Genomic DNA, 24,040 nt, shown 5'->3' on the forward strand with positions numbered 1-24,040 from the left:
AGAAACGCTGTGAACAAACATTCTGCGTGAATGACCCCAAAATCATCGGAAGATGAAGGAAAAAAGCGTCAATTTTTGAAGAACACTGATTTCCATGACCGATGATCATGTCCGTAACACGACTTGTACAAAAAGGAAAAGTCGGCCCTCTTCTGGAACGTTTGATGAGAGGAAATTCATCAGAATAAGTGTCTTTAAAATTGATTAAATATGTTTTTGCTCATCAGTATTCATGTTTTGTTATATCGCACGTACGTAACTTCAACAAAAGAAATTTTGACCATATGCGCATCACTATAATCTTCAATTATTATCCAGGACTATTGGCTGCTAAGCCATTTCCCTGCGCGATAAGACAAACAACTTTCTTGTTACCATCAGAGGGTTTTGTAAAACTTCCTTAAAAAGGGAATTTCCCCATTTACGACGTGTGGCGTCATTTCAAAAGGGGAAAAAAAAAGAGTCTTCATGCCCCGAAAGAAATTCCTTAGGGATTGTTTTCATAAGCGGCAATTTTTTTTTAATGAAGTAGGGAATGTTTAGGGACAATTAGGGATTTTTTGTGATTTTCTTAAAAATTCGGGAGATTTAAGAACTTTTCGGGAGGTCGAGCGATGAAGCTAAAATTCGGGAGATTCCCGAAAAATTCGGAAGACTTGGCAGCTATGTCATCTGTACGATAAGATTCAGGAATTTGGATCATTGGAAAGAGATCATGGGCTCTCCCAGGTAGCCTCAAGCGAAGAGGGTCCTCAGAATTGGCTGGCTAGAAGGGAGGGGTTTGAGCAATTGCATCGCGTCATTTGATTGAGCCATGGGAGCTTCAAGACATTCCTATTAGAGATCTCTGCTGAACTTTGCTTCAGCTACAGGTCTCTACTTAAAGACTTCCATTTTCTTTTGGGCAGAGCACAATAGACGTCTGGCCGCAGTACTAGGTTCCATGGAACCACCCACGCATATGTCTAAGTCTGTGTTTGAAGGATGATTGGTGTTGTTAAACAATACCATTCAAATGATTGGTATTGCATCAGCCACATGAGCACATATGTTCCAGCTGGGTCCCTGAACTCATCCATAAAGTTCAATAAATTACTAGGAACTGAACTGGAAACGCCGATGAGAATCGATATACAAAATAACAATAACTAATCACTCAAACAAGGTGTTTTAATTTTACACATTTTATTATACCTTTGTTTCTCGGACACAATACACGAATTACAACACATCATACAAATGAAATACTGGCACACGAGACAACATTGATACTCGTTACTTCAGGGGGAGAAAAAAAAATTATTCGAAGAACTGTCGCGAAATAATTTGAAAAAGAACTCATTATCTATAAAACAGAGATTCGTCAGCAAAATGCACAAAATACATGAAAAAAGATGTGTTCGGTAGAATCCGATGAGTAAAATAAAACTTCTGAGATATCGCAAGCACATGCTGATGCCATCGGAAAAATCACGAAAAAAAATTGGATCATGGTGGGAAAAAAACTTTTTTGATGCCAATCACACGACACACATTCACTCGGCATTGGCTTAACACTTGATGTAATATATACATATATTATATCATACAGGGTGATTCGAAACTCGGTGCAAATTTCAAACGGTAATTACAAAGAGCATTTTCTGTCGTGGAATGCATGACCGAATATGTTCAGCTGTAATAACTTTTTTCTCTTTGAATTTCAGCAGTAAAATTCCAATGGGAGTCACACAATGCCCAAGAGATGGCTCTACCGTGTTTGATCCACTGGAGTCAAAATTTAATATCTGTATTTCATGGTGATCATATAGAAGCACATGCCCCCTTCAGCAGTTGATGAGACTGTTGCGAAAAATACTTGCTTTCTGTGAATTGCTATACACATCCCCCTAAAAACAGCCACTATTGCCTTTATTATAGCGATTTGACAAGGAAATTCCTGTTTAGGTGTGTTACTTCCCGCCTAAAGTTGACAACACTGGTTTCGAATCGCCCTGTATTCTTATCAGATCATTTCCACCATAAACAACATTGACGAATCTAATTGTTTGGCATTTCCACGCACGCACAAAAACAATGTTGATATTAAGAAGTTAATTTTAATAAGTCGAGGAAGACACCGGCACGAAATTGGACAACGAGGAAAGTCATTACAGATAGACACACACATGGCAGACTAGAAGGTGGTGGTGGTGTTTTTTTTGTTTGAGAAAAAAAATGTATGTCGAAAATAGTGTTAAAAATGCAGCATATATCAATTCATTGCGATTTTACGTCTTTCTCGAAAGTGTCAAGCACAGAACCCGGTGTTAATAGCCAAATCGTCCAAAACAGTCAACTACAGTTAGGGATTACTAGCACGGCAAATTAGCCTTGGCCATCACCCCGATTCATTAACATATTGTAATCTGAAATAGGTGGAGAAGAGATGTTTAAGTCCATCTACATATTCGCTGAAGATGTGTAGCTAGGTTTCATTGAAGTAGATAACAGCAATACTACTACATTCAAAAAGTTCAGAGACTTATTTTATTACGGAAGAATGAAAACAGACAGAACCTTCTTATCTGCTGTTTCCTTCGAAGTAACTACCCTGTACAATTATGAATTTTTTGTCATTGCTCATAGAAAAATACGAATTGCAAGCCTTTTTTTTAAATATCAGATCACTTCTTCATTGCTACGTGTTGCACTTCTTCAGAACCCCAGAATCTTTGCCCCTTAAAACAAATTCTTTATTCTAGGAAAAAGGAAAATGTCATACGGGACAAGATCGTGGGAAATAAGCTGGTTGTAAGAAGTATTGGAACATTATGTTTTGACAGGTAATCGGACACAAGGCTGTAGTGGGGACGAAATGTGAGAAAATGACCGGAAAAAGATGGCCAAATATATTGTTCTGTCACTTTGGTCTTCCCCCCCCCCCCCAAACAAAATTTCTCGCTACAGCATAGCTGCCAACTTTTGAAAATGAAAATTCGGGAGATTTTCGCGCACAGCCGTATTTTATGCTAAAACCACTCCCTAATAAATACAATAGGGATTTTTCCAAATAAAATAGGGATTTTTCAAACATAAAAGTTAAAGTGTAGGGAATAAAATCCCTACTCAAAAACTGAAGTCAAATTAAAATAGGGATTTTACACACATGGAAGTTAAACCCTTGGGAATAAAATTCCTACGCAAAAAACAAGTGAAATTGGAGACCAAAACTTCAATGATGTAAAAATAAATATTGTGTTCAATCAGAAACGCTGTGAACAAACATTCTGCGTGAATGACCCCAAAATCATCGGAAGATGAAGGAAAACACCGTCAATTTTTGAAGAACACTGACTTTTTGTGACACTTGCTTGATGTTTTTTTTTCACTTCACGACTGATGATGGCAGTCTTTCCATGACCGATGTTTATGTCCGTAACACAACTTGTACAAAAGGGAAAAATCAGCCCTCTTCTGGAACGTTTGATGAAAGGAAATTCATCGGAATAAGTATCTTTAAAATTGATTAAATATGTTTTTGCTTATCATTATTCATGCTTTGTTATATCGCACGTACGTAACTTCAACAAAAGAAATTTTGACCACATGTGCATCACCATAATCTTCAATTATTATCCAGGACTATTGGCTGCTAAGCCATTTCCCTGCACGATAAGACAAATAACTTTCTTGTTACCATCAGAGGGTTTGTAAAACTTCCTTAAAAAGGGAATTTCCCCATTTACGACGTGTGACGTCATTTCAAAAGGGAAAAAAAAGAGGCTTCATGCCCCACAAGAAATTCCTTAGGGATTGTTTTCATAAGCGGGGATTTTTTTAATGAAGTAGGGAATTTTTAGGGACAATTAGGGATTTTTGTGATTTTCGTAAAAATTCGGGAGATTTAAGAACTTTTCGGGAGATCGAGCGATGAAGATAAAATTCGGGAGATTCCCGAAAAATTCGGGAGACTTGGCAGCTATGCTACAGGCATCACCCATAGGAAGCACCTGCGAGCCGGTACACCCAGGGCTTGGCCTTTCACAGATCTGGCTGCTTGCGTTTCGCCGAGTCATGCAGGTGTTTAAGGACTCAGGTCCCTTCTGATGTCAGAACAGAATGGACTGAGCACACGACCAGGCTCTGCCACTTACGCGATATAAGCTCATTGCCCCAGAGGGTGTGGTTGTGCCGGAAAAAAGGTACAAGGAGAAAGTAATAGTAATTGGGGATGCCTATCACGGGATCTAAATGACACCTACAGTAATGTTTTTCTATAATTTTATATGAATACACATATAATGAGTTCACCCCCTCCCTTATTTTAGAGTACCTAGAAGACCCTTAAACAATATGCATTCAAATACCAGATTAAAAATAAAATGTACTTTACTTGTTCTTCTCTGGTGTCAGATTTAACTTGTCAAAACATCACATTCTGACACTTCCACAACCAGCTTAGGGGCCGTTCAAGTATTATGGCATCATCGATGGGGGGGGGGGGTTTGGATAATTCTTACGTCAGCAACCACCCTTTATGAAAATATGAGTTAGGATTCAGAGGGGCAGAGCTGATGACGAAATTTTGCTGACAAGGGGAGGGGGTAAAAAAATGGCTAAAAATTTGCTTACGTAATACTTGAACAGCCCCTTATTTGCTTGATCTTGCCCCATGTGACGTTTTCTCCTTTTTCCTTGGACAAAGAATTTGCTTGGGGGGGGGGGGGACAACAATTCTTAGGTTGGAAAAATGTCCAAATAAACAGGTTCTATTTGTATTCATTCTTCTGTAATAAAATAAATTTCAGAACTTTTTGAACGTAGTATCTTCAGGAGGAACAGCACAAAAGTGCTATGTCCAGAAAAATATAAGCAAATGGTCTTTATTGGCTTGCTATTTGCAGCGCAGAGATATTATGCTTATATTTCCTAACAGAATGTTAAACTCAAATTGAATTTCTGCCACGAACAGCAGATGATATGTGTGTGCTTTTCCTCTCATTTCATACAAACAGAAACAAAAAAAAATTTCATCGCCACAACAGAAGAACCATCAAAATGACTTTTTTTTCTCTCAGAACGACAAAATAAATACCTACATATGCATTATTATAAGAATGAGTGTTATGACTCGATCGATACAAATGACATACGTAACGAAAAACCCAGTCGTGTGAATCCAGAATTGTACATACTTGTATCAAATATACTATGAGGGAAGCTGCGTGTAAAATCTTACAGGAAAATATTTTCTTTAAATCTTATTATTAACAGGATTTATGTATTTTTCGGGGAAGGGGATAACATCAAAGCCTAAATGTTTTGATTCCAATGTCCGAGAGAAAGAGCACTCTCGGGTATAAACACGTAAAATCCTTTATTAAACTTTGGTCTATAATCTCAAAAACTTTTGACGAGTAGTCATTTACATCATTATCATTAATAATAATAAAGATAAAAGCCCAAATGAAATGATTCAAGAACAGTGATCAAATTTGTGATTTTTTTCGCTGTGACAAAACAAAAAAAAAAATTTATTTCGGGAGCACAGTTGATCATTGATAACGGTCTCGCTTCATGGGTAGATTTTGGCTAACATTAGAACACAGGCACTAAATCACGATATACAGAGCAACGACAAACAACACGTCACTGGATAAGTTTTCAATTGGTTCAAACACATCGACACGTTACTCACACGAACGAAACAAATGCTACTGTATAACATGCATGAGATACAAAAAAAAAAAAAAAAAAGCGAAAAACTACAGAAAAATAAGTTAACAACAACAAAATAATAATAATTGACGATTCACATCAACTACAAGGGGAAAAAAATGCATTTCTGAACTTGCTTCAAATACAAGTAAACAGTCATAACTTTCCGAGATGTTTGGCCGTTGTCTTGGTACATTTAGTCTTCCCACATACTTACATAGTTCGCATCCTTGGATCTCAGTATTACATTATCCCATTTAAAGAAACCTGGTTTCATTTTTCGAATACAAATTTAAGAGAAGATTTTTGGTCTTTGGTGTCTTCAATCTTAGTTCAGAATTCTATCATCAAGAGAACTTGTAGACACTAGAAGTCAACAGAAGTGAGTTCCTGTTTGTCTTCACAGCAATTTTTACAATGTATATACAGACAGCATTACTTCCTTAATTTTCTAATTTCCTCTCTCACCACCTCCATGATCGCTGGGTCTTGGCGAACCCTCTCTTGATATTTTGAATTCTTGTTCTTTGAGCTAAGCTTTGTCTGCATATTTTAAAAAACAAGTTTGATTGAGAGAGTTGTGCTTACTCTCTTAGTCCATTGGAACAGAATGCTTGTTGCTCGAAGTCAGAAATTAATCCCCCCCCCCCCCCCCACGTTCGTGTTCCTCACCTCAAATGGTGTTTGAATCCTGGCTTGAAAAATTGAAAAAGAAATTAGGCATTAGCCAAATTTTCCAGGAGCAAAACTTTTAACAGTCAAAATAATTTCTTTCAGGCTTTCCCGGGGCTTCCACCCATGTCAATGGAAAAGGTTACACAAATTTGGGAAATTTTGCGTTTTCCTCAGACTCCAAAAAAGGCAGCACACATAAAAAATTTCAGATTGCAAAGTCTGATTTTTTTAGTCGCATCGCGGTCGGGAGCCTGATGTTCATCAACCGTGGTTTCACTTGCATTGAAAACCAACCTTACAAGTCAGTTATATTTTTTCTCTCGGTACGGTTAACAACGTGGTCTGCTCTTATCAAAATAAAGCTTCATCTTATAGGACTACCACTCAATAAAATAATGGAGTTTGACTCTAGGTCAAAGCTCATTAGGACTCACCAACTCTCGCTCATCAGGGCTCACGCATTCCTTAAATTGTGATGTCTCTATATGTCAGGAGTTAATTCCAGGTAAGTGCTTCATTCTATAGAATGCAATGCGTGTGAATTTGAAATACAATTCTCATAACTCTGTGGTCAATGCAACGCCATCTAACGGCTCAGGGCCTGAAGAAAATGAAATCTGTATCAAATTTTCAAGAGCAAGAATGTTAATTTGTAGGCAGGAATTTCCAGCCAGGTAGGGACCCTCGGAAAAATCACTTTGTGTGTGTGGGGGGGGGGGGGTGTTGATGATGCCGAATTGATATTCTAAAATGAATAATCTTTTCAATGTGTGTGTACCTATAATTTTCTTTTATTTTGTCTTTTATAGCGGAGATGATAGTGTAGGATAATAATAATTTATAATATAATAATATCTTCATTGCTGCGAGAATCTTTTCTCATTTTTCTCTATTCCAGTTCATAAAGTACAGGAAAATAAGGAGGTGAAATAAAAACTGCATCGTTTTTACTCAATTTCCTGGGCAAATAAATGCTATCTGAGGGAGAACAGGCAATTCGACACATTCAAGTCAACTTGAGGTCGATTCCAGTATCCCCATGTGAGGAGGCCCTTAGAGTGGACTGCAAAGTTGGCTAGCACCTGTAGGCCTCACAAAATAAATGTGTTATGGTAAAGGGGGGGGGGGGGAGGAGGAGGAGGAAATGACCAAGGATGGAATTGGTAGTTAGACTGTGCATATCTTTACAGATGCAGAATTTAACAGTATCAATACAGGGCTACAGTTCAGCGATTTTTATACCTTGTGAATCTCTTCCAAGTAATCTATATAGCACCCGAGTGGCGCAATGGTAAGATGCTCGTCTTCCACTAAATGGAAGTCACTGTTAAGGTCCACGGGTTTGAATACGGGCAAAGCACATCAGAGAAACAAGTTCTTTACCTACCGAGCCTGGGGCGACTACCAATAGATGGCGGCTTTGTTTCCCACCAAACTCCACTGGTTGGAAATGGCTGTATGGTGATATATGACTGGAGTTGGTTTGCATTAAAGTAGTAATCTACATAGCATATATATATCTCCATTATCTCAGAAGTAGACTGTCAGGTCTGATAAAACAGGCTTCCATCAAAACGCACTCTACTTTTGGCCTCACACACTGCTGTTAGAAAGAAGTGAAAATTTGATGATGTCCATGATAATAACTTGTGAAATTTTAGGACTAAATATATGCAATAACTATGGCCAAACGGTTCAGAAAGTTTTCTACCAAGAAGCGACAGCCTATTGCAATGCATTGTCACAAATATTTCAAATAATCAAAAGAAAAAAAGAATAAAAATGACAGTGTAAAAGATATTGCTAAAAGTCTCCAGAAACACCTGTCGTCTAATGAGTTAAGAGAGAAACGTTAACGCATCGGTGAATTTTTCTTGTTTTTAATGATAAAAATATACCATATATAAAATCTTCTTGTAAACATGTATATAGTATGTATATATAATATAATTCAAAACACCGCAGATAATTATGAAGAAAGGAGGGAGGGGGAGGGAAAAACTATCATGGAACTATTTTATCAGCAGAAACATCGACTCACATGTGATCAAATTTACAATACTGTTTGTGTTGAAAGAGAGATTTAAAAAAATCCATCGAAACCCCCCTCCCAAATGCACATGCATTTACGCACCCAAAATGCTTATAACTTTTTGGGCTTTCGGTTAAGTAGTTGTTGTGTACAAACAATTTCATTTTTCTTAAAATTTCTGCGAGGAAAGAAACGCGTCATTACCATAGAAAATAAAGGATACAAGTATTCCATGTACTCGTATGTGTGTATACAGTGTTAAAACCAAGTAGCAAATAAGCCGATGACTAACATTCATCAGACTAGTCCCAAACAGACAAACCTGCTCTAGGTTTTATGTATAGTTATTTCCATTGAATACCATTCCTTTCTGTAAGCGTGTTTTTTCACAGTTGGTTCAAGCATATAAGGATTGATAGCTCAATTAGGAAATCGCTACACATCAGAAGCTTACCACTCTGCGAAAGAAAGACTTTGCTCATAGCATAATAGGTAACAACAGCGGTGGAAATCCAAATGATTCGATTAATGAGTATATAGTCAGTCACGAGCAGGGGCATTTGTCTGAGACCAGCCTTACATTCATCAATGGCGGCAGTAGAAGTGGATATGCAATGGTGCACAAGAACAAGTTTAACGTTTTACTTAATACTGTTTCCTTTTGTTAGCCTGTGACATTCAACTATCAATTTGTGACAATCCATCGACCACATAAAACAGATAAAAGATGACTCAAAGTGAGAGGAGGGGAGGGTAGACTTACTGGTCTTTAGTAATACTACTACAGCGACTACCAGGACCGCCCCTTCTGTGTCTGCTGGTGTTTTGACTTGATATCAAGGTTACTCTACGCTTTCCGTTGGCACATTGAGGGTTGTTTCGGGCAGTGGGTGGTATAATCTTTGGTAGCAAAAAGATGGCTGCCAAAGCTACAAAGTGACCAGAAAAATACAATTTTCTGTAAGAGAAGAAAAATAAATTTCAGTTACAAGAAAACAAAGTGACAGCAAATAACAAAATATGAAGGCAGACAAAAAGCTTCTTGCTGATTAGAAGCAACATGGAGGCATAGGCAGATACGGGGTGGGGTAGGGCAGCATGGGCGACCATCCTCTTCTCCAAAAATTGTATTATTAGCCTAGGCAGGAGGGTAGAAAATCCTCCACCCTCACTATTATCTCCCATCCCGTATGAAAAGCCTGTACACTGTAACGAATGGATCAATGTGATATTGAAAAACATGGTATGTTGGCAAGAACTTCATTGTGACAACAGCTATGTTACTCACATCTATTACAAAGGAAAGCCTGGAATGATGGATTCACAGCAGCAGCAACACAGCTACTGTGGAAGAAAGCCTGACATATTGGGAAGAGCTTCACAGTGACAAGATAGCTATGCTACTCACAGCTACTACTACAAAAAAAGCCTGGTATGTTCTTTGTGGTGACAGCAACATCACTACTCACAGCTGCTGCGAAAGAAAGCATGGCGTGTTTTCAAGAACTTCACTTCGGCAATAACATAGGTATGCAACCCACGGCTACTGCAAAGGAAAGCCTGGCATGTTAACAAGAACTTCATGGTGGTGACAACACAGCTACTGTGGAAGAAAACCTGCATGTTGGCAAGAACTTCATGTAAAGGAAAGCCTCTGGCGAGAACTTCACAGTAGTAGCAAACACAGTTATGATACTCAGAACTAGTGTGGAAGCCTGGCATGTTTTCAAGAACTTCACTAAGGCAATGACGTAGGTATGCAACCCACGGCTACTGCAAAGGAAAGCCTGGCATGTTGGCAAGAACTTCATAGTACAACACAGCTATGCTACTCACAACTATTGGAAAGGAAAGCCTGGCATGTTGGGAAGAGCTTCACAGTGATAACAACATAGCTATGTTATTCACAGCTATTGCAAAGGAAAGCCTCTGGCAGGATGGCACGAACTTCACAGTAGCAGCAACACAGTTATGATACTCAGAACTACTGTAAAGGAAAGCCTGGCATGTTGGCAAGAACTTCATGGTGGAAGCAAAATAGTTATGCTACTAAGTGTTTCCCAAATTTTATAGCAATATGTTAATGACAGTCTCCCAAATGTGGATCTTCAAACTATCCAAGAAATGTTTTTCCTCATCCTGTGTGTATACAATATAATTCATACCATAAAAACAAAATCTATCTTAAACAATAGATTTGAAAAGATAATGGAGTAGAGAACTTACATGTACACTGCTAACGACGCATAGAATTCGAGCAGTATGAAAGGAAAGACAACATAGGCCAATGCAATTCTAGTAGTCAAAAAAGTGAGAACGTCATAGAAAATCGCCATCTGCCTACTTCCTTGGAAAAACGGGCGAATGCTACGTCTTATCTGGTAATACAATAGCAAAAGATTATGGGAAACAGATACAATAATTGATTCCATAAGCAAAGAACATTATACACTGAAAACTCTCACTCCCAGCTGGCAAAAATAAATCACAAATTAAAATACATCAGTTCTACTTACAGATCTAGCTGCTAATGTAAAGATGGCGCCTCCTAGAAATGTGATGTAATAACCGGGGTAGAAACCATGCCACACGGCTGACAACACATAAGTCCAGAATGTCTTGTGATACTTTGCTCGATCATAAACGATCGTTCGCAGCCATACTTGAGTTGATTTATTCCAGGTTTCCAAGGTCTCCCTAAAGTTGAGTGACAGCTGTGTGTGTGAACAAAAACAGGTAAACATTATGTTTCAATCGATAATAAATAATTTAGATGAAAATTGGACAGATACATAATACAGATGAAACTTGGTGTGCATCAGAGCTGGAGAAATGGATTGCTCAACATGCCTGGGCATGTATTTTTTAACCACATGCCCGAAGCTAGAAACTAAAACATTAATTCGGGCATGCAAATTTTTGGACATTTTCCAGCCCTGGTGTACTTGCTACGTAAATCATGGGAAAGAGATTTACAAAAAAAAAAAAAAAAAAAAAAAAGTTGAAATAATCCCCACAAGATGGAAATGTAGCCGTAAACCGATACAGTTGCACATTCCACACCAGCTAAGAATCTTTACTAGAGATATGACACAATTTCACTACCTATTTCCCTCCTCAGCCAGTTATTTTCCCTAGACTGTAACATGATAGTATACCCCAGCTTGCGAGCATCACAGTGTGCTCCCTGAAGTACCCAGAATGCTTGATGCTCATGTCCGATTTTGTGCTCACAAGCACTTGATCAACGTTCCATTAAACAGATTGTACAAATTGCATTAAAGGATTAAAATCACCCTGATTTCCCGTATTAGTATATCAAACTTGCTGTAAGTGTGCTATCCATTTAATGATGGGTACAAGCAGTGCTCAGGACTAGAAAAAGGTCGAAGACCTCCACTGTAACATATTGTCATTAAGGTGTATAGTTACAAGTAAATGTTAGTCTATTCAGTATGCTATGAATTACAAGAAAAAGACTTTTTTGACATTGCTGTCTTAATGCAATATAGAGCAGAATTTCATGTTTAGAGATTTATTGGCACACATGTCATCTATATTTATCACCATAGTGATCACTGACCATGAAACTTCAGACTCCAAGGTTTGTATCGGGCGTATCAGTATCACAGAGCTCAAAACCCGCATAGTAAAACATATCATGACCAAAGGAAAGTAATTTCAACATTTTAACAATCCCCACACATTCGAGTTGGCAACAAGTGAAAAAGTCCAAAAATTTGTGGGCCCCATAACCGTTAAATATAAATTTTCTGTATGAAGAAGTCTTTCATAAAAATGCGAGAATGCTCAAAAGATAGCTTGAAGTAGTGGAAAAAACATATAGGATACTTTGGAGAATAAGGTAATGAAATTCCTTTGTTCAATTAACTTACGAAAAATATATATATACCTATTCCCCAATAAGAAATTTTGGAATAACCCAATATTTGAAAATTTCACATATTTATAAGCAGTGTGTCCGATATGTTTTGCCTATTAGAATATTTAATATTCAACACAATCCTTACTTCGAATCTGACGATATCTACATTCGACATTTGGTCCCATTTTGGCTTGCCTTCTGACGTGAATCCACTAAAACCCATTCCAGAAGCATTGCAAACTGCTTCTCCTACAACAAATAAAAAAAACATGTTTAATCAAATGAAAAATTTCTCAGGTTTCATTATGCAAGTAACACATTTTGTGTCTAAGGGCTAGAAGTGTAGCAAAGATGTTCAAAACAGCCCACAGTGAATAAATGAATAAAACTTTGCAACGATGCATTACATCAAATAATGCATAACAATTCAACTATTTGATGCAAAAAAGCTATCTGCCATTGGTGGAAAGATTTGGCAAAGTTTAAGTCACTAATAAACGGGAGATAGGAGGGGGTAAGGATTCTATGACTATTGTTTATCATGTTAGATCATAGTTTCCCAAACTTTTGTGTGTTAGATTCATTTAAAGCTCATTGTTTGAAAAAAAATAAAGTAATTTTTATTTTATATGTATATATATATATATATAAATAATTGCCCCTTTCTTCAGAATTTTTTTTTTACTCATTGCCCCACCAAACTATCACATGAAATACCTGTAACTTCCATCACCTCCCACGGGCCATTACGCATTGCCCACTTTGGGAAATACTTTTAAAGCTCACAGTTTGAGCTGGGAATGTTAAAAAGTGACTACTAAGCTCAACAGGAGTAAAGGCAATGATGAAAACAATCTTGATGTGTGTGTCTGAACCGTTTGTAATTTTGCCATTTTTGTCATATAGACATGCCAACATTGGTATGAAGTCTCTCAGTAGTGATGAATGTTGAGTTTTGCCATGCGCCCCCCACTACAACATAATCACAGTCCAATAAAAAAGAAAGTAATTTTTTTTATTAAAAAAAAATTCAATTGAATGGTTCTTTAAATACAGCTCTTCATCTACCCTGGAACCTAAGGGCTTAGGCCACACAAGCCCCTGCCTCCCCCAAGCAACTTTGCAAGGTCACTGAGTTCTTCAGTAATTCATGAAGATTGAATGCAATCCTACCCTGCATATGCACTTGTGGGTCATAGATACATATATCTCACTACCCTAGAGCTCCCTGTTTTCTTCGTATCATAGCATCTATGATGAAACATTCTCTCCATGACAAGGTCCACGAGCTCAAATGGGCACTATTGGTGCAAATAAACCCAGGTTCAGACCCGTCACACTGAACTGCTTAAAAAGCTGTGTGACTGACCATGCGTCACATCTCCAGGATCAAGAGTATCATAAGCAAACACGATAAAAGTTGAGTATCTGAACTCAAAATCATTTAATCTCAATTTAACAGAGTTTATGGTTTTAGATTTACAATTTAGAAATTGTGACAATGAAATATACCACCACACATCACATTGTTTCTCCATCCATCAGTCCACAGATCCAGTCTATGAAGAAAGCTATGGTCCAGAAACCCACTGAACTCTTCAGAACCAAACCGACTGTTTCTTTTCATCCTTTGACCTTACACATATAAGCACACGTGTGGACTCTGGAACAATGGTGAAGGGAGAGCTAGCCCATAGCTCAAAGATGCTGACTTCCCAGGCGAGGATCAACCCGACAAGTGATTAGGCAGAAGTTGAGAGAATGCAAGCAAGTGATGTGATGATCTTGTCACTACTTTATATACTGCAATCGCTGAGGTGACCAATCATCACGGACATGGCCCTCACATCCTGTAGCGGGGCCCCTAGGCTGGAATCTTTTGTGGGCCCCTCGGTCAGACTTTTAACGGGCCCTTCTGTAGTTAATTTATAGCGTGAAAAAGCAAAAAAATGATAACCATCCCAGGCCCCAGGGCTAGAGCCCTGTCAGCCCCCCCCCCCGATGTGGGAGCCATGATCACGGAACACACTGAATTTGCATATCTTCCCAATTCTTTTCTTTGCGATGAGGTAACAGCAACCATGACGTCATGTCGATTTAATGTAAACAACCAGGAGGGAATCCGGATGCAGCACCGCAATCTATGATCTCGGACTGACAATGGATGATTGAAGTGTCATGGCGAGAGGAATGAAATATTACAATTATTTTAATTTATAAGCACTTATTGATGGATGGGGTGGTCCCTTTTTGACCTGTCATGGCTCGGCACTATTACAGCTGTTTTTAGCCCCCCATGGGATGATTTTTTATGAATTTGGGTATTAAGTAGTGCGGTGGGTGGATCCACTACTGCCTTTACCAGATGTGGGGAACAGCCAAGGGTCCTTCTGGAGGACAGATTTCACATATTCCTTACACTTTTCAGATTTTTCGATGTCCAATATTACATACTTAAAGATCATATACAATTTGAAGAAAAAATAATTTCTGTAGTATTGAGAAACTCTCCTACACTCTAGTTGAGTGCGGCTGTTTGTAGAAATCATGGACAATCTGTAGCAGTTGGCAACTCTGCATACAACAATTAACTATGATTTTACCCAAGAAAAAAAAAGTGAGTGGCACTGAAATATTTGATGAGCAGTTTCATCATACCTGGTGGTGGCACCCACAGCATTTAGTAGAACTGGTTTTGAACAATTCCAGATTTAACGTAGAAATCGAAATCTCCAAGACGAAACTGCAGCTAATGGTCTAAAACACTTCCAATGCCCCCGTTTTTCAGTATAAATATGCTTATTAGTAGACACTGCCATCTATCCTTTCAATCTAGAGCAGTGGTTCCCAACGTGGACGCTACCGCCCACCGGTGGGCGTTGAGAAGTCTGAGGGGGGCGGTTTTTGTTCAAGTCATATTCAGGGGGCGTTTCGTGTTCAAGTCATATTAGCCCGGTTTGCATGTTCAATATTGCGGTATCACTGAGAGTTCTGGCACTGGCTTGATGACTGTTTTCCCTCGTAGGGAAAGAAGAGGAGAAAAAATACTGTATTTACATATCTTCTTGGGGGTTTTCGCGGTGCATACCTATTTCTCATAATCCTCTGCGATTTTTCGCTATTGCGGAATAAGGAAACAGAGTTGCCAGTTTTCCCGGTTTAGCAAAAAATTTTTGGCTTTGGTGGGTGGTGGTTTCCTCTTATTTTTTCATTTTTCATGTAAACAAGGCTATTGAGTTGGCGTTGAAGGTGCCGCCCTTTTGAGCATGTGCAGAAAATTCAATGTCGTTTACACCTTGAATTTCCAGGACAATATTTCCCGGGTGGTATAATAGTGCAGTGAACAGAGGTTGAAGATTATTATATACATACCAACCAAATTATTTCGGAATTTCTTCATAGCAAGAGTTAAATTGGTGCAATAATTGTTACCACCAAAAGTAAGAATGTGTTTATTACTTTTATTGTTTTGATTTTAATAACCCTGGTAAAATCATAAAGGTATTTCATTGTAATAAATACAATATGTTGCGGTGATATTAATCTCCATCATGAGGTATATAAAGTCAAAGGTGAATTAAAAATTAAATATAAACAAATCAAAAGTGTACCAGTCGCATAATCAAATAACTAGTAATTTAATTTTCATGTTTGCATACCTGATGATAGGGATCATCCCTTAACAACCCATAAGTGTCTAACCGGCACATTTCCAAATTAATTTACTCGTAAAATTAAGAGTTGCCAACGTTTTCAAAAAAAAAAACTTAGTTTTTATTTAATTCAAACGTAACGAAAAAAAAAAAAAAAGCAACTCCCGAGGCATTTTGCCTGTTGTGGCGTTGTATTTGCATTTGCAGTCAAATTCGATCTAGAATCTTCTGATTTAAATAGTACGCGGGGAATGTTTAAAATAAGCTAGTTGCTGCTCTGCTGAACATTAGACCCACCCCGTTCGGAACCTTTGTCTGTCTCAGGATTGTGTGACGGGACATTGTTTAATTGCAATCGCAAGAAATATAGAAATAATTCTATAATGCACTTTAAGAAATCTGTGGAATCTTTTCTTATATTGACTACCAATATTCAAGAAAGCCAACTTCCAGCTAAATTATTGTTGGTCGATAAATTGTGTGAACAGAATGAATCGAAATATAACATTTTATAACTATTTTACAAGCATAGAGGTTGCTGGGTTGCTATTGCCGAATGGACTGGTAATAGTTGGTCTATTAAAAAAAAAAAAAAACAAGCGATGCATTCCACAAAATTTTTCACCCGAATAGAGCACGTAATTTCGAAATAAATATTTTTGGATTTACTAAAATTATGACATTTGTTTCTTATGTGCCACCCCGGATTGTTAATCTCCAAAATATATCGTATTTATTACAAAATTTCCGTGCATATGGATCTCTTTCTTAATACTCAAATTGTTTAATTTCTACAGACATATCCATGATGGAGTCAAAAAAAATGCAGACAATATAATCTCGAATATTTAAAATATGGTTTTATTCAATCACCCACAAGCAAGACATTACCAATGTGCCTGATTTGCCACAAGGTGTTTTTAAATGAAGCTATGAAACCTTCGCGATTAGCAGAACATTTGAGCAAAATACATCCTGACAGAAAAGATAAAGATTTATCTTACTTTCAAATGCTAAGTGATCAACATTCAAGACGTCCAACTTCGACTAATATGTTTTTGACAACATCGAAACAAGAAAATGATGGATTACGAGAATCATACAACATTTCCTTACTCATTGCTAAAGCGGGTAAACAGCACACTATTGGCGAAGAATTGATACTGCCAGCTGTGAACGAAGTCCAGCATACTGTGCTGCATAAGCTACCAGCTGATATTATTAAAACAATTCCATTGAGTAATAATACAGTGCAGAGACGAATTGACAAAATGTCCAAGGATGTGGATAAATCTCTGATTTTTTGACGACTACCGAATTTTCTTTACAACTCGAATCTATTTTACCAACAAATGGGTATTTACTTCTGGCATAAGTTTTTTCGCTTCATAAAAGATGAAATCATTTGTCAAGAACTATTATTTGCCAGAACATTAGAAACGGACACTAAAGGAAAAATCTATATTTGACATTTAAGAAAACTATTTTGAAGAAAAAGGAATTTCGCTGACTAATATTTTGTCCGTTGCAACTGATGGTGCTCCGGCAATGGTTGGACGCTACCATGGATTCATCTCATTCCTGAAAAAAGTCGTACCAAATTTAGTGGCCGTGCATTGTATGATTCACAGACAACATTTGGTTGCAAAAAATCTTAGTGATCGCTTTCATCGCTCGCTACAATATGTAATTAAGCAGTTAACAAGATCAGAAGCAATGCTCTCCATGACAGGAAATTTAGAAATCTTTGTGATGAAAACGATGAAGACACTTCAGTCGTTTATTATTACATACAGAAGTTTGTTGGTTGGTTGTCAAATGGTACCTGTCTGAAATGATTTTACGAACTCTTTGAATCAGCCACAAAATTTTTTGAAAACAAGTACGATTCATTAAGAGAGAATTTATTGAAAATTTAAGAGTGATATTGCGCCTATTTGGCCAATTTATATACCAAATTTAATGAAATGAATATACAACTCCAAGGTAATGATTTGAATTTTATCAAAGCAAAGGGAATTATTTTAGCGTTCGTGTTAAAACTTGGTTTTTACAAACAAAACTTTGATAGACGACAATTTTATCCGTTTCCAATGCTTTTTTCAATTGAAACAACTGATGACGACATTTTGGTTTATTATCAGCATTTGGAAGCACTGACAGAAGACTTTACGAATAGATTTCAGGATGTAGTCATTATGACTATTCCAGAATGGGTCCTAGAGCCTTCCTCAAATAACAGAATTATCACTGCAAGAAGAGTTGATAGGATTTTCAACAAATGAAGAGTTGAAATTTAAAATTAAGAAAAGGGTATCAGGAGTTTTGGCTATAAAGTGAAATTCAAACATTATATGCAGCCTTTTTTCTGCAGCAAAAAAGTTTTACATTGCATTCCCATCATCATATTTAGCTGAGAGAGGATTTAGCATAGTCACCAGTCTATTAACGAAGAAAAGAAACAGATTGTCAATACTGGAACGCTGAGATTTAAGATTATTGATGACAAAAATGACACCAAACATCGAGAAATTAGTTTCATCACATCAAGCTCAGATATCTCACTAATGATATTATATTCATTTTTTCCAAATAGCATATATATTTTCAATCAAATACTGTGAGAAAAATACATATTATTACCTTCTCATAAATTAATAAATTTATTTCAAAATTTGTCCTTGTTTTCAATATATACTATGTACAATATAGTTTACCTGGAGAAGGGGGGGGGCGCTATGCAGTCGTGCACTAAAAAAGGGGGCGCTGGTTCCAAAAAGGTTGGGAACCTATGTGATCTGGAGGTTAATGATGGTAATTTTTGAATAGAAGCATTGATTGCAATCATGGTTCATACCCTTTGAAAGTAAGAAAATTCAAAGACTATTCGAGCACTTTTCCAGGCAAAATTGAAAAATTCAAGGACATTCATGTTGTGGTTGATAAAAATTGTGATCTTTTCAAAATTAAATTAATTGGATTTTTTTTACATTTATGTTCAATATTTATTCATTTTTAACATATATAATGCATATTTCAAGTTGGAAATACTAATTTATTAAAAACAAATTTTAAAATTTAATATACAAATGACATTCAAGCAGAAGTCATTTTGTGTTTCAAATGGTATTGAAATTTGTCTTCCATGAAAAAATCAGAAAGCATGAAGCCACATATGAGGGGTGGCCATATGACCTGTATTTCCTGGGACATGCCCATACTTTCACGTAATTTTGGCCATTCCAACTTTTTCAGAAAAATGTCCCGTTATTTCTTGTATTTTCAAGAGGTTTTTTTTCCAATTTTTATTATCTATGAAATTAAATAAGTATTAAAATTATTATTTTTTTATGATGATAATTATGACTTTAAATATGAATATTCAGTTTTTTTCCCCCCATGCAATTCATTCAAATCTACTTGCTTCAACGTAATGGTGCTTCATGTTATACCTATTGTGATTTTTGGCAATTTTAGAAATAATTGGCAACATTGCTTACCTTTGCATCATTTTTGGTGACAATTGGCAATATTTTACTGTATTTTTATTGAGGATATACAGCCAACATAATATGCAACTGACATTCATTAATTTGATAGTTTAAAATATTTTGAAGCAATTTTTCAAGTGCAGTGTTTACTACCAGAGTTTTTTAGGCAACATCTTTTTAAGCACAGAAAAATCTCGGGTATGCATGACCATATGTCTTGTTTTGAACATTGTCTCGTAACTCATTGTTTCTGCTCTACTCGTTTTTGCCCCCAACGGTACATGGTTTAGGGGCTGATTTAGTTCGAGGGGAATTTTTTTTCCAAGAGGGAAACTGTTTTTCAAGCACTTATTTACAAATACAAATACAAATACGACGCCACAACAGGCAAATTGCCCAACGAGGTGGCTGACTTAAGAACACCATGGATCCCCGAGCCATTTTTTTGGAGGCCCTACCTACTACTGCTACACCCCAAATGCACCCCCCCCCCGCGGAACCCCCAACAAATCGGTACATGCGGGAATGTGCGTGTACGTGTAGTGCAACCTGACGTAAAGTTTTTTTTTTGTTTCTGTGTAATGCTTGTTATGTGTAGTGCTGTCATCTGCCCCCAGTTTTTCTAACTATCAGTGAAGTGTTATGGTTGAATGATTTACCGTTGTAGGACTGTTGCTCTCTGTGGCGAGACTTTTTAACGGGAGATCGGCTCGCATTTGCGCCTTGAAGTTGGGAACCACAGAAAACCAACTTCAGCCGACCACCACTGTGGGGTTCGAACCCGGATCCTCGCATCACGAGTCCGCACTATAACCACTCGACCACCACAGCGGCTGTGGTGGTAAGCACTTTAAAATGATTATGATTTTTTAAGGACTTTTAGACTTGAAAATTAACTTTTTTCAAGGATTCTCAAGGACTGTATGAACCCTGGTAATGGTTTGACCCTGTTACTCACTGTGTTGGGACTTTTCCAGAAAGTAAGCAGAAATGCTGATGTGTAATTGACACTGATATTAAGTTTGAGAAAATCTATGTCACAAATATCTTTTAGCACCTACCCAACAGCCATGCATGATAATATTTGAATCGAATGACAGACGTTGAAAAAAGAAGATACGCAAGTTTTGAATACCAAGGGCTACCTTCCAAGAACTTGGAATCTGTGATGAAAAAAAAAGAACTCGTCAATATCAAGCTGCAATTATACCATATAATATGAGTTTGCAACACATAAGTTAGCCTTACTCAACACATTATATTGTACGCTTCTGTATGGCTACGTTTTCAAAAAAACACAATGAGATACAGATACAATATTCTCCAAAGATAGAGGAAATCGCTTGATAAAATACCAAAAAATTCGCAAAGATGACAATCACCTTGTAGGTATGTGATAGGAAAATGAGGTACAACGGTCACAAGCAGTAGGGCAAAGAACATGCTGACAGCAACTTTACGTGCAACGGTGAACTGTAAGTAGAACACACACATACACACAGAATGAATTATTCAAACGATCAATGGTAACGTAACAACAACAAATAAACTGTATACCAAACGAGAGTCACAAACATAAAAACACCAACCACACCTGCTTTAAATTTTCAGTTTTGCGAATGAATGTGAACCACCAATGAAATGGTTCAGGCGGTTAAGTATTTTGGGTGCTATTTTGATACCGTATGAAATTGGCTTTTAGTACCTAAGTGAAACGAAACTGACAGCATGGCAGGAATGACTCTGTGACAGCAATTGATTTGTGTCAAGACAGCATACTAGCAACGTAGGAGAATTCTCCCCCACAAAAGAAAAACTAGATCCAGGGGTGACCCAGAATTAGATCTGGTTGTTGAAGAACAATGTTTCTCGTAGTTGCTAGACAGCTCTAATGTCTTGACTACTAAATTCAAAGGAAACAAATATTCTGCAGTTATCAATATAAGATTCCAATCTTATATTGATGATTACGATTGAACGATTGACTTATGCGCACATCATTGGACGCTTAGCAATTAGATATTTATTATGGTCTAATCGCTAAGAGTAGATGCTGTTGGACATCGTCAATTTTAAAAACTCTGACATCATAAATTTGTTCAGGCCATGCATGGTACATAAACACACAACACTTTCAGACATGTGCCATCAAAAATTCCTCAGAGAAATGTTTATGGAGGTTCATATACAGTAAAGTATAATAAGTAGTTATAAAATAACAAACGGTTCTTAGACTTTTGGCCAAGATCATAAGTATTTTGTAAGAATTGCAAACAGTTATGATAATATGATTTATAACATGATTGAAATGAGCACAAATCAAAAAATAGGTTAGATCAGAATACGGAATAACAATGCTGGCAATAAAGACAAAAATGAAACTAAAATAAGAATTTTCTGCAGGATCTAAAGGAATGTTTATCGATAGATAATTAGCAAGAGAGCGATCTGTTTCAGAGTATTAGCACAAAGCTAGAAACATGCTGCATGAACTTAATCTACTATACCAAATTAATAGACTTCCAGGTGGCGGCCATTTGCTTAAGTTAAATAAAGCTGCAATGTCTCTACTCAGCAAGTCATGCTACTGTTTGTGTGTTTTAAATGGAAAAAGATCTTGTCTCAGTGGTGTAATAGTCTGTGTGCTTGCCCAGTTTGCAAGAGGTCCTGGGTACAATTCTTGATAGAGAGGAGGCAACAATTTCCATGTTCACCTCGGCATAACACACAAAAAGTCTAATGATTCGATTTATCGTGGGCCAGAGAAAGAAAAATCAATCTTTTACCTTCCGCCAGGCACAATACAAATCCAAACATGTTCAGGCACAACTCATCTGTGAGATTTTAAAAATTAAATTTTTGCTCACGCTTACAGGAAAGCTTATTAAGATAAATTCTTCTCTAAAACAAGGTTATATTTGCATTTTAAAGTAACTTTTTATATTTCCTTGCAATATTCTTCCTAGCAAAACTTCTCTTGATAAACCATGCTTTTTGACACAAAAAATGGGTGCTTCACCTCACAGATTAGATGTGCCCAACCAAAAAAGGTTAATCTATTGCATTAAAAAAAAAAATTGAGCATCGATAAACTAATAGGTAGCTAATTTTATTTTTTAATCAAAAAAGTCTATTGGAATCAAAATCATGCATTTCGATAAAATGGGCAAGATTGAAGGTGTTTCTTGCAAATTTTTAAACCAGGATACATGGCAAAAATTTCACTTTTATTGGGAAACCTAAAAGGTGAGAATAATGGCAATACAATACAATTTCAGTTTTATGGAGATGACACTAGATGATGATGGGGGGGGGGGGAACGATTGTTCTTGTGCACAAAAGACAAAAAGGGTTTCCTCTGATAAAGGATTGTTTTTATAAGTTTCACATACATCCATAACTTGCACTTCCCAGCTTGCTGGTACAGCCCCCATTTTTTTTTCTAGCATAAGATCCATGATATGGTGGGCTGAAACCCTTGAGCTGCTCCCATCATAAATAGGTTATGAGAGAAGTAGTCAGCTGAATCGCTTATTGATGATTTTCAATACAAGGAAAAATGGGAAGTTTTTTTTGTGCATACAGAAAACTGTATTTCAAACTATTCGCAAAGTTAAGGATATTAAAACAATATTTTTGTGAATATGTTTATAAAAACGAAGGTGGGGTCATCATCCATAGGCTCGGAATCTTGAAATTTGTCTACATGAATTGGGGGGGGGGGGGATGTGCTATAATAAGGTTTGACTCAACGATGAAAACTAATGTGTGTTGGATGAAAGGAAAAATAAATAACACATACCTTATATAAAAAAAATTAGAAAGAGGAAAAGAATAAAATAAGGAGAAGCTCATGCTCATGCATTTGCAAGAACTGATAATCATGAGAAAGAGAAGGAAATTCAGAGGAGAGTCGTGCAGGATGCTAATGTAAGTTTGCACAAAACACTCTTACATTGGGTGATAAGTCCATGTGCTCAATGCTAATATCCATGTCGCTGCTAGTAGAAGGCTGAAAATTTGAACCATACATGATTTAAACTTTTAAAAACAAAAAACATGGTTCTGTAGCATTTATGTTATAAATTTTTTGATACTGGAAAATGCAGAAGGGTCTGTAACAGCAAAGCACTGTTCATATGCATTTCGAAATTTTCATCAATGTGTTGAAATTGAGTTCTAACAAATTTTTGGAAAAACACCAAAAGTGCTGAAAATATATCATTATAGCTAGGGTTATTGCATTTTGTTGGAGTTAAAAGTGAGGCTCATTACCATTATTCACTATGGAAATAAGATGAGATATTACAGCTGAAGTGCTATGATAACCAAGGTAGTTATAACCAAGTTTGACAGTAACAACTGTGTTGTGTTGGACTTTTTTCTTTGCTCAAAAATTTGAAGGAAAAAAAACCACTTAAAACTTTTGTTAGAGATGGGAGATGCATTGGTATTTAAAGAGGTGATAAGTTTTGACTCCTTTGGAGGTTAAATAGAGCCTATGAATAATTGAGCCCCAAATTTGTCTTTATGAATGGGGGTTGGGGGGGGGGGGGGTTCAACTGAGTTTTGTTCACTCTTGACTCAAAGATGAAAATTAATT

At 36.9% G+C, this 24,040-nt stretch overlaps 1 protein-coding gene across 2 annotated transcripts in view; it reads right to left on the minus strand.

Moving 5' to 3' along the window:
* Nucleotides 1–7,182: 7,182 nt before the first annotated feature.
* oys (lysophospholipid acyltransferase 6) overlaps nucleotides 7,183–24,040 on the minus strand; it is a 33,530-nt gene continuing 16,672 nt past the window's right edge. The window contains exons 7-13 of one of the 2 annotated variants that reach the window (XM_089248343.1): nucleotides 23,393–23,449; nucleotides 20,820–20,910; nucleotides 20,499–20,600; nucleotides 12,439–12,542; nucleotides 10,924–11,121; nucleotides 10,634–10,785; nucleotides 9,019–9,365 (exon numbers count right to left, since the gene is read on the minus strand). In XM_089248343.1, coding sequence (XP_089104469.1) covers nucleotides 9,167–9,365; nucleotides 10,634–10,785; nucleotides 10,924–11,121; nucleotides 12,439–12,542; nucleotides 20,499–20,600; nucleotides 20,820–20,910; nucleotides 23,393–23,449 — 903 coding nt within the window. In that variant the 3' untranslated portion in view covers nucleotides 9,019–9,166. Of the gene's footprint in view, nucleotides 9,366–10,633; nucleotides 10,786–10,923; nucleotides 11,122–12,438; nucleotides 12,543–20,498; nucleotides 20,601–20,819; nucleotides 20,911–23,392; nucleotides 23,450–24,040 lie in introns of both variants that reach the window. The other variant, XM_089248344.1, reaches the window with a different exon arrangement.

The sequence above is a fragment of the Pholcus phalangioides genome, unplaced genomic scaffold, assembly GCF_987345545.1.
Source record: "Pholcus phalangioides strain wild (caught in Gottingen) unplaced genomic scaffold, Ppha-v1.0 ptg000020l_1, whole genome shotgun sequence".
Lineage (NCBI taxonomy): Eukaryota > Metazoa > Arthropoda > Arachnida > Araneae > Pholcidae > Pholcus > Pholcus phalangioides.